General features: G+C 39.7%; 1 protein-coding gene across 9 annotated transcripts in view; it reads right to left on the reverse strand.

The window, feature by feature from the left end:
- The window catches only part of OPCML (opioid binding protein/cell adhesion molecule like), a 1,085,522-nt gene that overhangs the window by 206,122 nt on the left and 862,533 nt on the right, over nucleotides 1-16,867 (reverse strand). For all 9 annotated transcript variants that reach the window (XM_040483570.1, XM_040483569.1, XM_040483571.1 and 6 more), the window contains one exon: nucleotides 9,208-9,440. In XM_040483570.1, the coding sequence (XP_040339504.1) occupies nucleotides 9,208-9,440 (233 nt within the window). The remainder of the gene's footprint in view (nucleotides 1-9,207; nucleotides 9,441-16,867) is intronic.

Genomic DNA, 16,867 nt, shown 5'->3' on the forward strand with positions numbered 1-16,867 from the left:
GATATAAACCTGATATTAACTTTGAGAAGGATGTTGTAATTACTAAGATAACTAGAATGATAGAAAAAGATTTAAGGAAGAGAGACCCTAATTCTAGAGATATTAGACTGAAATCCTTTAACCAGAAATAATCTGGCAAGGAAAGCATGTGTATTGTAAATGAATTGCTGTGGCAGTCTGGCCTGCCTGTATAAAAGGGACGAAATTGAGAGGAAGTTCCAAGTGGGGGTTTAGTGTGGGCTCTCCCTACAGACTGGACACAGTGAAATCACAGGTCTTATCAGCTGGTGATCCAAGGCAAGCTCCTTAGCCTTCTGGACTATTTCCTTATCCAGAAAAGTAGGAAAATATATCCCACCTTCTGGGCTTAACTGGAAAATAGAATTGGACTATGTCTGTAAAATGACTGCCATACTAGGTACTTAGTGCATGATAGCCATGATTTATGATTATTTAAAAAAAATCCTGTTTTACTTCACTACTATTACTTTTCAATTTCTATACCTATGGAGGAGAATTATTAGTGAGTAAATAGTCAAAGGCTTTTTGGTATCTTTATGAGAAGCCAAACTAGGATACGTACAGAGGATAGTTATTTTTGCCAAGACACTGTGTGTGAGATAAAACTTGTTAACTAGGGACCCAACTCCAGGTTTCAGAAAACAAGTCAGGCTCTCCAAATATGTGTACACACACTACATATAGGAAAATATCAATATTCTGAATTTACATATTACTCTGTCTCTAAGCTATGACTAATCTTGTGGGTGGTGAAGTTTGAAATCTTATGTAGGATCCTGACTATATGAGAGCCATGATGAACTTTAATCTATTAGAATTTATGAACATTTAGTAATTTATCTTCTTCTAAAGTGTGATTGCTTCCTCTGCCCACAACAGTAAGATCCTCTTGTATTTACTCGAGCTATTGACAGACTAGCTTCTTAGGAAATGAGCTGAGCTCACCATGAAAATTGAGTAGAACATAACAGGCATTTCATTTTCTTCTCCATCTCCACATTAGTGATGATTTTGAGAACAGACTTTATGACTGTTCCGTTTCTTTAATTCATTTATTATATTACTATTACTATTATTATTATTATTATTTTATATAAAGAGCATGAGTGGGGAGAGGGGAAAGGGGAAAGGGAAAGAGAGAATCTTAAGCAAGTTCCATGCTCAGTGTGGATCACAACTTGGGACTAAATCCCACGACTGTGAGACCATGACCTGAGCCTAAATCAAGAGTCAGGAGCTCAACTGACTAAGCCAACTTGGTACCCCCTATTTCTTTAATTCTATTGAAAATAAAGCAGATGACAGCCCTAGGCCCTGGCACTTCTCTTTCTGGCTACTGTATACATCACTAGGTGCCAGGATTGGTAGCACCGTCTTAGATCATGTGTCTGTGCCTCAGTACAAGCCCACACATTTTAAAAGCCAGAACTCTCAAATGAAAATGTTGCCCCCTTGGCAGACAGGGTCATACCATCTCCAGCCCTGAGAAAGTGTTCATCCAGTGTCTAATTTTGCTCAGGTCTCATTCACCATGGAAAATCCAACTCTTCCTATTCCTAGAACTCAAAGATTTTAAGCGTTACAGGAGAAATTGAGCATATACTCCCCCTCCCAGCCTTTTCTAGAGGGAGGCTAAACCTACATATTTTTTAAACATTTGTTTATTTATGAGAAAGAGAGCACACACATATGAGCAGGGGAGGGGCAGAGAGAGAGAGAGGGGGAGGCACAGATTCTGAAGCAGGCTCTGTGGTGTCAGCACAGAGCCCGGCATTGGGCTCAATCTCATGAACTGTGAGATCATAACCTGAGCCAAAATCAAGGGTAGGATGCTTAACCCACAGAGCCAACCAGGTGTCTTGGCTGAACCTATATATTTAATGGAGGGTGGGACGGAATTCGACAGGCCAAAAAATACCCATGAAGTCTGTGAAAACCGTGTGTACATGTATGTGTGACCATGAGTGGCTGTGTGTGTGTGCGTGTGCTCTGTGTGTTGTGTGTGTGATGATCTTAGCTTCTAAGCAGAGCAGAACAAAGTCCCATATTTCTCCTCACAAGGACAGGAGTAGAAACTTGATAAAAGGAGGTATGTTCTTTGTTACAAAACGTGTTTTGGACTGTGTTGTAGCCAACTACACATGATGTCACGAGAGGTGTAGCAACCTGGGAGACTAGGTGGAGTGAACATCAATCCAGCTCCAGCTACATGGCTGACAAAGTCAGATAACAGTTGAGTAACACAGTCTGAAGAAAGGGATAGAATCTTTGAATGGAGAGTGAGAGCATGGGCTTCATTCCAACCCTGAGGCAGAAGGAGACCAGGTCAAGTGTGAAGAGAGCCTGCGTGGGGATACCATTCTTGTGAAAGAAGGCTTTTGAGGTACCTTCCTGTATTGTATTCCGGGGATATTCTGAGGGCAAGAACTTCATTCCTATCCCCTCTAAGTTGTAGTTGCCTTCTTAGTTTATCCAGTCCCTAAACTAATAATGTTAGCATAGGGGTGCCTGCATGGCTCAGTCGGTTAAGCATCTGACTCTTGATTTTGGATCAGGTCATGATCTCACAGCTCTTGGGATCAAGCCTCATGTTGGGGATCTTCACTGAATGTCTCTCTCTCCCTCCTTTGTTCATGCTGTCTGTCTCTCCCCGCCCCCAAATAAGTAAAATAATCCTTAAAGAAAAAAGAATGTTAGCATATATTACACTGTTGGATGTGGGTTATAGCGGCTTACAAATATCAGAGTGGAACAGGGAAGGAGAGGATGTCTTTCTTTTCCATCCTCTGAGCCACAACCACTGTGGGTGAGCAATGCTCAGAGTCACCACTAAAAATGGTGTGAGCAAGGGGACCTCAAATCTTAAGGTCTCTGAAGAAAATACAAATGAGAAAGAGGATAAGAGCAAACCTTTCTGACTTCCCCATCAATGGGTGAAGGAGGAAAAGCCGGGGAGTAGAGATGCATGGCTATACAAAAATCCTCCAAAGAAATTACATTAATAAATCCTAAAATATAATAACTAGAAAGGACTTCCTACCATTTCTTCAACACTTCCATTTTAAAATAGAGAAAATGAAGCCCAGAGAAAGTCTTCTAACTTATTTTGTACTATGGACTCTTTGGCCTGTGTGTTTTATTTGCATCTGCACATAGAATTTGCAGCTTATAGACCCTTTCTCAGTATCTTATTTTCAAACGCAAAATATAATCTGCATAATATGTAAGATCAAGGTATGCATATGTGTATCTGAATAAAATTAAGTACGTTGACTTTTATTATTCACCCAAGGATCAGAAGCCAGGAAGGGAACATCCTAAAAATACAGGCCTGGAAGTCAAGAGCAGTACTCAGGCTGGGGAACGAGTTTTCTGATGCACAATCTTGCTCTTTTCTACTTTTCCACCCTGACTCTGTGAAGAACAAGTGTGATTATAATTTAAAATAGAGACTGAATAAATTAAATTTATTTCAGGTTGACTGGCTGCTTTTCTTTAGGCCCAAAATTACACATGTTAATTGAAATGACTGTAATATTTGGGAGAAGAGGAGAAAATAGCAGAAGAAAAGAGGTTGGTTACAAAGGAAAATCTGAAAATAGGTTGCTCCTTGGCACAACTGTGACTTGCAGGGCCTGCTTCCCCTGCCTGCTGCACATGCTCCCCCAGAGCCCTGCCCCACATCTGCTCCCCAGCCTCAGACTCAGCCTTGCCACTCCACCCCAGCAAGTCTCCTTGGTATCCACTCTTCTTAGCAGTGCTTTAGAACTTTTTATATTTCTCTCACTAATAGTGACATTTACCTGTCCTTTTATTTAGCTATGAATTAGCAGTCTGGTGTGTGAACATACTGGATCTAGAATCATATCATCTGGCATTTTTTATTAAGTGATGCTTTGCCACTTACTGGCCAGGGTAACTTGGACAAATGACTTCAACTCTGAATCCCAATTTCTTTTCTTGGAATAGGGTAATTTTCTGTTTTGTCTCCCAGGGCTTTTGTGAAGAATTAATCAAAAGATTATGTAAGTAACATGCTTTTTTACTCTATTTTGATAGCTGTTTTCCAGACACAAATCTAGTGAAGAGAATTTAAAGCATTTAGTAGGTGCCATCATCTTTGGGCAGTTTTAACCTCTCTAAGCCTCAGCTTCCTTATTTTTAAAATGTAAATCTGATGTAGAGTTTGTAAGGTTGGTGTGAGGATCAACTGAGCTAAGGTTTATCCTTAATGTGCCCAATTCAGAAGTTGGCTGGTACTCAGCAGAATCTAGGACTGGACTGGTTCGCAAATCAGACTTCTCCAAACTCAACATTGTGTACCAACCAGTCTCACCTGAATTGACTCCAGGCTCAAAGACTCAAAGTGTTTTGCAGACACAAAAATTGCATGATGTTGCTGTGGAGTCTCAGATGTGAGAAATTCACATAGTTCGGCATTTCTTGCAATTTGCATAAAATTAGGCTGAGCAAGAGGAGTTTGTTCCATGCAAAGAAATACCTGGTAGTAAACAGATTTCTGAACTAGCCAAGAAAGCAGACAGAAAATGTCAACATCCAGGGAGCAAAGAGCTAGCACATCTTCCTGCCGATCCATCCTGGACAAAGACTATGACCATGGTGACACCAGATATCCACAGAATTTCAGAGTGCTGAAGACTTCATGACAATTAGAATCACAATTAGATACTGGATTCTCAGAGGGGCCAGAGTTTTCAGTACTTACATAGGATAAAGAGGTAACATTTAAAACGTGTATCCCTGGAGTGATGAGCTACTAGTAAATTAATTATCTTCTTCTTTGCTTCACTCAGCATCTCTATACCATTTGTTGTAGCTTTGGCATCCCACCCCCACTGCTAATTTTCTTCTTGAGCTTTGTCCTCAATTTCTGATGATACAATGTAATATCCGTAGCAGGGAAAAAAGAGGGGTATGTGGAAAGAAAGGATAACTGAAAAATTCCCATGGATTTAAATTAGAGAAATAACCTCAGACATGGCTGGCAGTGGGGATGCTGGAGCATGCTGGAGAAACATTGATCTTGGAGTCATATGGCCATGGTTCAAGACCCAGCTCTGCTACTTACTCACAGGAGACCCTGGCTGCTCTCTTAACCTCCATGAACTGCAGTTATTTAACTTGCAAAACAAGGAGAGCAGTCACTGCACTTCAGCCTCCCAGGGCTAGTTGTAAGGGTCAAGTGAGACAAAGATTGTGACCAGTGCTGTAAAGTGCTAAATAAATGCATGTTATCCCTGGTATATCTCTTAGCTTGTCACACTGAAGACCCTTATCCCTCCAGGGAACTGTTCCCAATTACTGTCCATTCCAAGTTATTTGGACAGTGTCTGGCTCATTCCCCACCCCGATCTGCTTGCAAGGGGCTTTATGATCACTGCCTTCAGATGCCATTTCATTAGCTGTATCAATCTGTTCTTCCATTCATTTTACAAACATTTGCCGAATGCCTAGTATGCCTCTGACAGTGTACTATGTGCTGGGGTTGGATATAAATAAATTATGGTCTCTGCTGCTCTGTAGGAATAGTTAATTTCAGAAATCTTACCTACTGTCATGTTAATAGGTTCATAATGGATCTCAAATATACCTTTTCTGATCCTGAGTTACACCTTAGTTCTATAGCACATGTTTGATATTTGTGCTTTCCTTGTCCCTAAACCTAGCAAGACTAATGCTTTCCTATCCTAGAGGCCCAGGATCCTAATTCCATGATTATTAGCCATGCTGTCGATATTTCCCCAAACTCAAAAATGGAAACGATATCCTTTTAATTCTTCCTCTTTTAAGGCATTAAGATTAATCCTCTCAATTTCCCTTGGACAATATCTTGAACCTTCTCCATTTCCACAGGTAGACATACAACCCACCCACATCACACATTTGGGTGACAGGAGTAACCTCCTCCCCAATACTTCTGCTTCTCTCCACTTTACTCCATCCCCAACAGAGCTGCCAGTTTGATTTTCCTACCTGACTAATCTGACTCCACAGCAACACCTCTCTCTTGCTCTGGATTTTCTTAATACCTAAGTATACAGTCTAGGTCACATTATCATACATATTCACATGGTGCTTTTTAAAATTATTCCCTCAGAGGCCAAGACGTGTCATGGGTATCAGTGATAGTATTTTAACGAATGCAGCTCTCTTGAAGAGGACTTGGAAACTAATGCTATCAGGTATGTGGCAAAGGCCACCTTATAAAACAGTAAAGGACAGGCTCTGAGGTTAGTGACAGAGCCTCTCTGAGTTCCTCACTTTGCGGCAACAGGGAGCAGCAAAGCCAGGGCCCCATGGGACTGCTCTCCCTTCTGCTAATGGCACTTGGTTGGCAGAGGTGACGAGATTCTAACATTCTCAAATGGACAGAAGATACATAAACATCTCTTTCTCTCTCTCTCTCTCTCAACAGATGTTGCAGCTCGGAAATTTTTCAGTTTTTCTCATTGCAAAATCAATAACCATCAGCAGTTTGAAATTAAAGGCAAGATTAGGCCTCAGTTTTATACATGCCTTATTGTATTCCAAAAGCTTTCTACTCAGTCAGATAAATCTTCTTTAAGAGGATTAGGAAACTTTCATTATCTTTATCTAACCTGAACTAACACTAAGTCTGAAAAATTAATCTATAGACTGGACAAAAGCCGATAGCTGCTGGGAAGAAGGAGGACTCTTGGACTTCTCTCTAATTGAGCAGTGGGGTCTCTGCTTCCTCCCACTAGAAATTCAACTCGTCTCCAAAGAAAGAACAAGTCACCCATTGCTAACCAAGACAGAAGAGAATGCAGCTCTGTGAGTGCCTTCTTTTTACCTCTCAGTAAATGTAAAGGCCCATCTGCTAAGTGTTCAAGGGAAGGTCATCTCCTCCCACCTCCACCCGCCCTGATCTTTTGCATTGGATTTCACACCTCAGTTGCCCAGAGTTATAAGAGTCACTTGGTCTGCAATGTGGAGACTGTGAGGAACTGACCTCTGAAACTGCAGTCACTCCATGGCTCTGCTCTCGCCTCTTCTTGGACTCTTTCTGACCCAAACCTATGAAGCCCACAGGGAAACACCACTGGGTTCTATATCCAGCCCAACGAATTGCTCCAAGGGCCTTATGAAGCACATTATCCCTGAAGCTCTCCATCACTAGCACTTTATGGCCTGTATTGACTTTGACATGCTTACACAATCTGTCTTATTTCCTGAAAAGTGATAGCCTTGTTCTGTTTGAGTCTGTTTCTGTACAGTGCCTGACAGTTCTTTTTTATTTCAGTGCTGCATTTCCTGAATTTGAAGATAACTTTGCTGTCAAGGCCACGAAGGTGCCATGGAGGCGTCACTTCCAAAGCTGAGAATTTCAGCTCCTCTGGAACTAAGCCCAGGTGGCAGGCGGGGTAGTGAGAACTCACACCCCCTTGTTTTCTGCACCCCCAGAAACTTTCAACAGACATTCCAGCTCATCTCAGATAACTGATCTCACCAAGTGCCTCCACCATCCTCTGAGAAGAAGCATCAGACATGACAGCTGCCTTTATCTCCAGATGGCAGGCCGTCTTGTAGTTCCAAAGCAGTGATCATCACCAAGCCATAGCCCTGGGTGGGACATGAGTGGAGAATGGAAACAGCAGAGTGTACAGACATCTGTGGTATGCAGGCCAATGTGGGTGTCTGAAAGCACTTGGGGATGAGACAAGGGCTTGGAGGCTGAACTGAGGCTGGGCTTCAAGCAATATGGCAGCACCCAGGGCCTGGTGGAAAAGAAAGCTGCAGCAGAATGATTTCTGATCCAGCACATGCCATTACAAATGTCCCAAAAACCAGAGACCTGGATGTTAAGCTAGCAAAGAGCTGTTTTAGCCAAAAGAAAGAATGGCCACTCTGATTTTTACAAGTGAATGAAGTGTGAAAAGACACTAACCCCTATTCAAACTCTCCATGAAACCAACTGATGTGAGTAAAGTATTTTTTTTTTTTAGTAAAGTAGGGGTGAAAACATCCACATTATCTAAGCCAGGATGCAGTAAACATTTCATAAACTGAAAACAATTCGTCAAATATACTACAGATGGGAATTGATAAAAGGCACTTTTTAAAACTTGAATCACACACAGGGACTCTTTCTGAGATTTCAGTGTACAGCTCCAAGAGGTAAGTATAGGAGACTCTGAGAAAGGTCCACCCAAGTCTCTCATTTGGTGGAGGAAGTCTGTGTCACTGGGGGATGGCCAGTAGTATCCTTAGTACTTCATTGTTACCATAAGTCAACACCTGAGATAAATTACTTTACATAGAAATGGTGGGGCAGAGTGGTGATGTTAGTTAGGGGCAGTTCAAAATAAGTTAATTTGTATTGCTTCCTTGTTTTAAAATGGCTCCCAAATTCTCATAGCTGCTATTTGAATGTGCTTTTAATTCCTAATATTTAATAGTTAATATCTGGGATTCTGACATTTCTTCAGCCTTAGTTTTTTTCCTACAATGTGAAATTCTAATGAAAAACTATTGTATAATATGTCTGGGTATCCTGACACAGATTTTAAAAGAGAGAATGAGAGGGGATGTTAAGGAAAACCTCCCCTTTTTAAAAATTATATGGATGTATTTCTGACATAGACCCGGAGATAGCATTTTGACTAGTATCCCTTTTAATATACACTCCATTGTGAGGCTAACAGGATGCACAGACCCAGCCACCATGCTGGGTTGGACTCGAATGCAGAATCCAGAACCCCTTCTGGAATATGCACACCCAACAACCATGCAAAACTAGTCACAAGTCATATAACATCAAATCAGTGTTAACCTTTTATTATGAAATAATCCCGTGAAAGATAATTAAAAGGCACAGAGAGTAATACCACCTCTATTTTTTTTAATGTTTCTTGCCCTACTTTAGAGTGCTAAGTAACTTAAGAAGCTCAACAAGCACGTGCCAAACAACTTATTAACAAGAACAGAAGGACCAAAGGTACAATTGAGAGACTGTGAAGATATGCAGTACTTAGTCAAGAATTCAGCAGATGGGAAGGAATCCAGAACATACACTCAGTCTCTGGGTTCCACAGAGGAAAATGTTTCTCATGTCTTCACACAAGAATAGAAGCAAAGACTGAGATAATGTTTCCCTTCCATCATCGACAGGTCCACCAAGCCCCGAATCCAGCTGTAACTCACCTTGCACTATGAGGTGGACCCGGGAAGTTTTCGGGTGGTTGTCTGTTTGCACAGAGCAGGTGTAAGGGCCTTCGTCATACACATCCACGTTCTGGATCATGATGCTGTATTGGGTTGGTGTGTTGACCAGGATGATCACACGAGGGTCTATGGACCACTTGTCATTCCCAGCATAGAGGATGGTGCTGCGGTTTAGCCAGGCCACCCGGGTGACTCGGTCATCTATGGTACACCTGTGAAGGAGGAGGGTGGGGAGTGGAGATGGAGGACATTGGGGGAGGGGAGGGGAGTAGGGGAGGGAAACAATGAGGAATGGAGGTGGGGAAAGGGAGAAGAGAGTGTTGAGAGGCTGTTTCATAAATGTGGTTGCTGTATTCTGAGGAGTAAATGGAACAAAATAGCCCCATGCTAAAAGGAAACAATCAATTATTGATGAAACTTCCTAAGTATAGGGTAACAGTGGCCTGAATTATCCTGAAGAACTGATGATACAAAATCATTTCTATTTGATTTAGGAGCATATTATGTGAAGATCTTTGCCATATATTTGCTTTCCATCTTATTTTTCCCCCCAGGCTTATATGAAAATTAGTTTATATTTCTTGAGCACATTTACCACCTTGTGGGAGACATGGCCCAGGGGCATAGGGGCAAGAAAGTGGATCAGTATTTCAAATAGGTCACAGATAATCTACAAAGCAAATACCTAACTTGTTAGTCAAAAATTGGACATATTTACCACCAGCCCTCCCTGGTATTGATAATCTCCTTTTACCCCTAAGCTACCCAAATCCTGAAAATTATAATTTATAACATGGATTGATAAAATTCACCTTAGAAAGCCATCAATTTTTAGGAAGTCCTGGCTGCCTCTGAAGATGTCAGCAGAGGTAAGAAGAAAGTGATCAGAGTTCCTCTTCCCTCCTACTGCCACCCCCTACCCACCCCCAGCCCAGAAAACAAAGTGGCTGATGTCACATGGGTTATCATTATGGTAAAAAGCTAATCTAAAAAAAAAAAAAAAAAAGCTAACCTCTACCTCCTCAACCTCGCACATACTCAACAATTGGAAGCTGTGAATGTAAGTGGAATTTGTTGTTTGGTATGAATGACTTGCAGGCTATTAGGTTTAATGAAGAAATAAATATGCCTGCTGGTCAGAAGGAAAATTAGCATATGTTCCCCAGGATTTTACAATCCATTGAAAGAAAATGGAAGAGAATCCCTTGTAAATGTGGGCTTGCAAAGAATGGTGTGTTTCAAGGGCCCCAGGTATATGCCCACCTGCCACTCACCCCTCTAGTCTAAACCTGAGTTACGGTATCTGGGCAAATAGTGAGGTCCAGTTATAGCTGTGCTATTCCCATAAGATGTCCCAGCAAACAGGTCTGAGGCCCACCTTCTGGGCACAAGGAACATCAATCCAGCACCTCCAGATGAGAAGACAAAACAAACAAACAAACAAAAAACACTGCCTCATCTCACCAAATCTGATCCCATTTTGACTGAAAGCAGAGATCTTTCTACAAGGCTCAGGAGACAAGAACACCAAAGACACTGACAATGGAAGAGAGAGCATGAACTTTTGGACATGCTGTTTTCCCTTAGCAAAATGGCCAGCCAGACACAGCCTGAATGGCCATGGGAGCAGAATAATACTGGAGCACTAAAATGACAGCTTCTGTTGAAAGGGGAAAATGCTCTGTCTAGCAAAGTACTCTCCCTGGTTGGTAGGACACATAGAAATAATACTAGCTTCCAATCACAGAAGTCTTTGTATGTACAGGTCACCTATCATTCAGCAGGTTCCGGCAGCTTTGAGTTAGGGGTGGGGTGATAATTAGATGCTTTCACAGGATGGCAGGAAGAAACCTTTCTCTTCTAAATTTTCTTTATTTGCTGTTTTTCAAACTACAAAAATAAAATAACCATATTTAAATGTGTGAACAAATGAGGTCCTTAATTTGGTAACACTCTTGTTACCTCTCCTTCTACATCTCACTTTTTACATACACATATTCACATAAATAAAGACTGTGTTGATTTATTTACCTGAAATAGAATTATACTCTAATATTCCTATGAAGCTTTTTTTTTGGAACTTTATCACAGGTATCCCTTAACACCAGTAGTTATAGATCTATTTTTGTTTTTTTTTTTTGAGAGACAGAAAGCATGAGTGGGGGAGAGGGGAAGAGGGAAAGGGAGAGAGAATCTCAAGCAAGCTCCATGCTCAGGATGAAGCCAGACATGGGGCACAATCCCACACCCTGGGATCATGAGCTGAGCCACAGTCAAGAATCAGATGCTCAGCTGACAGCCATCCAGGTGCCCCTACTTTTGTAATCGTTTCTAAGTAAGTCTAAGATCAGCAAGATGAGTTTTGGAAGCTCAACCACATTTAAAATTAGATAGTAATAATTCAAGTATCATTGAGTGACTCTTTGCCACCTTCACAGGTGTGTCATAGTAATAAAAAAAAAATTGAATGTATGCAGTTTCCTTCATATCCTGGGACCCTAGCTTCACTCTGCAGTTTTGTCCTTCTGCAGCAACTTTCCATTTCCCTAATGCAAACTAAAAAGCTCTTAATGGACCTTGCACTCTACCCTTTCAAAAGCATTTCTTAGGGGAAAAAAAGAACAAAAAAGATAAACACATTCATTCACTTTCAGTTGAAAATGATTGATGAAGTTTCCTGTGCAACCTTTCTTTATAACAGCTGTGTTTTCATAAACACCAAATTTCTATTTGAATAACTTCTAACAATGAAGTTCTAATTGTTCAGTGCCAGGAACTGTCAAGCCTGGAAGTGGATGGTAAACTGGGACAGAGTAAAGGGAGTCACATTCTAGTCCCCAGAACCACACAAACCCAAGTGACAAAGTGCAAACAAATATTCTTGCTTTTATTTTGGTCAATTATGTAACGTCTCAAAAATTTTAAGTTGATATATATATTTAACTTTTTAAATTTATTTTTGAGAGGGCACAAGTCAGGGAGGGACAGAGAGAGAGGGACAGAGGATCTAAACTGGGCTCAGCTCTGACAACAGCAAGCACAATGTGGTGCTTGAACTCATGAACCACAAGATCATGACCTGAGTAGAAGTTGAACGCTGAACCAACTGAGCCACCCAGATGCCCCTAAGTCATATAATTTTTAAAATTTAAGTTAAAAGGATGCACTTCTGGCCTGTGGAGAATATTCACAATTTTAAAATTAAAATGTCACAATATTCCTTTATATATGTATCTATGTATCTATATCTATATACACACACATATTTTCAATAAAATTTAAATGCAATACTGATTTGATTATCTAGTTTCAAAATCATGAAAAAGTTCTTTATTAGTCATAAATTGTGAATTGTTCCTTTTTAAAACTTGAACTTATGTTTCCAATATATGTCTTCTGCAGGATTTTGTCTTGATGTAAACTTTCATACTTAAAACCTTTTATTGATCAGCTACCATATTTATTTGCAAATATACAGAGAGAGATGGAAATTGAAATTTCTTATATGTTCTATAATCATAAAGCTCTGAGTAATGCTATTTTCTTTTAAAATTAGCTATTACAAGGACAGTATTGATAAAACAACATAAATATATTGTTCATCTTATTAAGTAATAATTAAACATAAAAAGTAACCTTTTGCTGGATATATAGTACTTAATGGGGTAGATGAGGTTTTTTAAAATTACTTTGAGGGGTGCATGGGTGGCTCAGTAGGTAGAGTGTCTGACTCTTGATTTCAACTCAGGTCATGGTTCCATGGTTAGTGAGTTTGAGCCCCGAATTAGGCTCCATGCTATCAGCCCAGAGTCTGCTTAGGATACTCTCTCTCCCTTTCCCTTTGCTCCTCCCTGCTTGCATGCGCTCTCTCTCTCTCTCTCTCAAAATAAATAAACTGAAACAAAATAAATAAAAATAAAATCATACCTTGAATAAATAACCTTAGTGCTAGAATAAGATAGGGCTCAGGACTGATTCAATTTCTATTTTTGTTTGAGAGAAACCTAGTTCACATAAGCGAGGGAAAATCTTGTATAGCAGTGCCACTCAATTCTTTGAACCTCTTCCAAGATATGTGCCAAAAATCACACAGAAATATAGCTTCAAAAATTATTTTAATGATCTCACAGCTGACAATTCAATTAGTTCCTCCTTCAGCTTTTTTTAAAGCAATGAATTGAAAAATACCTGACTTGCAAAGGGCTTTGTAACTCAGTATTAAATTCATTCAATTTCACAATATCTGGACAGTATATTGTTAACATTTTACCAGGCTTTATCAAATGACTTTTAAGGTGTATTTCTCTTTTACTTAGAAGGACCTTGTTTAACCCAATACACCCAGAAAGGTGGGTAAAATTGAATGTTGTTTATTTTAATATGCCAAATCACATTGTTCCCTACCAGAAAATGTCTCTTTCTCTAATTACAAGATAGAGAAGATATGTGCTTTGCTATGATGTCTTTGTCCTTTCCCTTCATTACATCTGTGCTTTAGTTTGGTGGGATTCTCCTTCAAGAGTGATTTTTTTTGTAATAGTTGGATGATGGTGACAAATAAAGGTAAATTATTTCCTGGACAATTTATAAAAATGGGAACAGTCAAAAGGATCACTAGAATTACAATTCAATCTCAGTGCCTTTCTTAGGCAGATTGATTTAGGAAATCTGAGATCTTGAACGTATCCTCTTAAGTGCATGGAACCAGTACAAATTACCAGGAGTCTTGCAGGGACTGACTTTGAAACAGGTTAGTCCAAATCTATTCTCCATGGGCAAAACAGACTCTCAGTGCCCTGCCACACATACCTTGGGAAGCCTTGTGCACTCCTTGGGTAGATATACCCCAGACAGATACCCACAGCCCAATTTACCTGCTGTCAAACCTGGGTTTCATTAGCAGGCATGGACGGGGGCAAATAGAGTGGAGTAACTGGATAAATCTATCTCTCCGAATGGGGCAGAGACCATTCATTGAGTCTGTACAGTACTAGAACCTAAAGAATGATAAAGTCACTTGTTAGAATGATGATGTTGTTTGAGGGAAAAGAAGGAAACAACAGGGAACAGCAGGAAGAAGAGCTCAGAGAATAACTTTTTAAAAAATGCTTAAGTGTTCTTACAAACCTGGCTCCTTCCTTGATGTTTACGGCTGTGTTGAACTCTTATTTACAGGAAGCACATGGAGGAGAATTTTTTATGTTAAATAAGGGCATCCAAGAGGAAAATCAAGTAACATGAATGATAACTTTCTAATTTCGAAAACTCTTATAGGTCTTTAAAATTCTTACCCTTAAGCAAATCTTATCTAGTGGTTCTTCATAAGGTAGAATTCATTACAACTCAATGGTAATGTCTCAAATTACATAGTGCTTATTGGTGCCTAGCACAGTTAAGAACTTTCCATATATTAAATAACCTGATCCTCATAACTACCCTTTGAGACATGCTTTATTATTATCATACTTTACAGATTACAAAACTGAGATACAGAGAGGTTCAGGACTCTGAACAGCTGGTACAACCAGTGTAGAGAATTTACACCTATTCAGCCTTGTGTAGAATTTCTGCACTTAAGGGCTGTTGGCTTCTCCTCAAAAAGAAAGTGTCTGTGGCTCAAGACTCAAAGTAATAAAACCAGGAGGAGTTCATTGGTATTATCCAGTTTCCCACAAATTTATGGTATTCAGTTTTTAATTTTAGCATTTAATTTTCTCATAAGAGATAAAATAGCTTAGGAGAACAGGAAAGATATTTGGAAATGACTTTTGTACATCGTTAAACCACCTCTAGCTATTTGTAAAGAGTGGAAATACTCAGAAATGGCAAAGAAATGCCAAAAGCTATTGGAGGAAAGGAATTTTGCAGGCAAAGTTGTCATTTTCAATTCCACTAAACATGGGACATGCAGTTAAGATGCAGGGTCATTTTGTTTTGTTTTTAAGGAAGAAGTGCAGATAGAAGAAATCCATGCTTTCAGGCAGTGATTCTCAAACTTCACTGTGCATCAGATTCACCCTGAGAGCTCTTTAAAACACAGATTGCTGAGCCCAACTCCCAAGTTCTTCTGATTTAGTGTGTTCAAAGTGGGGCTGAGAATATGCATTTTAAAGTTCCCAGGTGAGGCCATTGATACTGGTCTGAAGACTCCTCTTTGACAACCACCGCCTTTAAGAAATCAGATAAGAGACAAGTTGGAATTCAATCAAAATAAAATCTTCCTGAAAAGTGAAATTAAGTAGCTTTAAGATTTTTGTTTGTGTTCTTTAGGTCTGCTTTTGTTTTTATATTTTGCCTCTGAAAATACAAAAAAAAAAAAAGTGATTCACATAACAGATATTTAATCAATATCTAAGGTACACTAGACAATATTCCAGGAGCTGAGAATGCTGGCTGGCAAACAGGCAAAGGTCATGATCCTTGAGGCTATGTCCAGTGAGACAAAGAAAGTATATAAGTAAATAAGCATATTAGTTTTGGAGGATGACAAGTGGTGAATGCAAAGCAGGTTAAGGAATGGTGAGTGCCATGGGGACTGGGAGCATGTTTGAGACAGAGGGGTTAGTAAATGCCACCTGGGGCTTGTATATTAGATGCTGAAAGTTTTACAACCTTACATCTGAATGCAGCACAGTGCATGTATAAAAATCATGTGTACTTAAAATAGAAGCCACATCTCAATTATATACACAGATAGGTGTAGGAGCATCTGGATAACATGGATACCTAGAGCATGACTATTTAATTATTACAAATATTTTGAACCAGTCTTACGAACAGTGCCTCTATTGTATGGATAACTCTGTAGATGCTAGTATTCAAAAATTTGAAAACTGGCATTTTGAGAAACTAAAGTTTACCAGAAAATGTCTTTATATTTCCACCCTTGTTATTGGGATAATACCTAAAATATATTGCATGCCTCTCTGCTTTAATAAATAGACAGTAGTGGATAGAGTGAATAACCTCTAATACAGACTCATCATTTTAAACTTCCACTCTCTTTGTAATGCAATGTTAATAGAGAAGATCCTGGACTTCTTCATAGAATTACAACACTGGATTTAATTATTTATGCACTTATTTTCTGGGGCTGTAAATACCACATGGATAAGAATCATGTCAGTGGTCTTCATTTTTTAACACCAAACCTCCCACAGCGGATCTGGTATCTATTATAGGTGACCAGTACATATTTATAATGATGGAAAGGTGTAAGGCAATGTTTTTCAAACTGATGTCAAAATACCCTACAAAGATTATAGTGGGGTTCAGTCAGTTGGATATCCGACTTCGGCTCAGGTCGTGATCTCCCAGTTCTTGAGTTCAAGCCACACATCCAGCTCTGTGCTGACAGCTCAGAACAAGGAGCCTGCTTCATGTTCTGTGTGTGTGTGTGTGTGTGTGTGTGTGTGTGTGTGTGTCTCTCTCTCTGCCCCTCCCCCACTCAGGCTCTGTCTCTCAAAAATTATTAAACATTAAAAAAAGGAAAGACATAAAAAAAGCCCACAAAGATTATAAATAATGATATGTTGCAATGAGAGTATATCTTGTATCTTCTCACCACAACTAAGACAGGCTAATCATGTGATGAGATGGCAGTGTTAGCTTTTGCTGGGTGGTAGTCATTTGCAATACA

The sequence above is a fragment of the Herpailurus yagouaroundi genome, unplaced genomic scaffold (assembly GCF_014898765.1).
Source record: "Herpailurus yagouaroundi ecotype Mexico unplaced genomic scaffold, PumYag 161, whole genome shotgun sequence".
Lineage (NCBI taxonomy): Eukaryota > Metazoa > Chordata > Mammalia > Carnivora > Felidae > Herpailurus > Herpailurus yagouaroundi.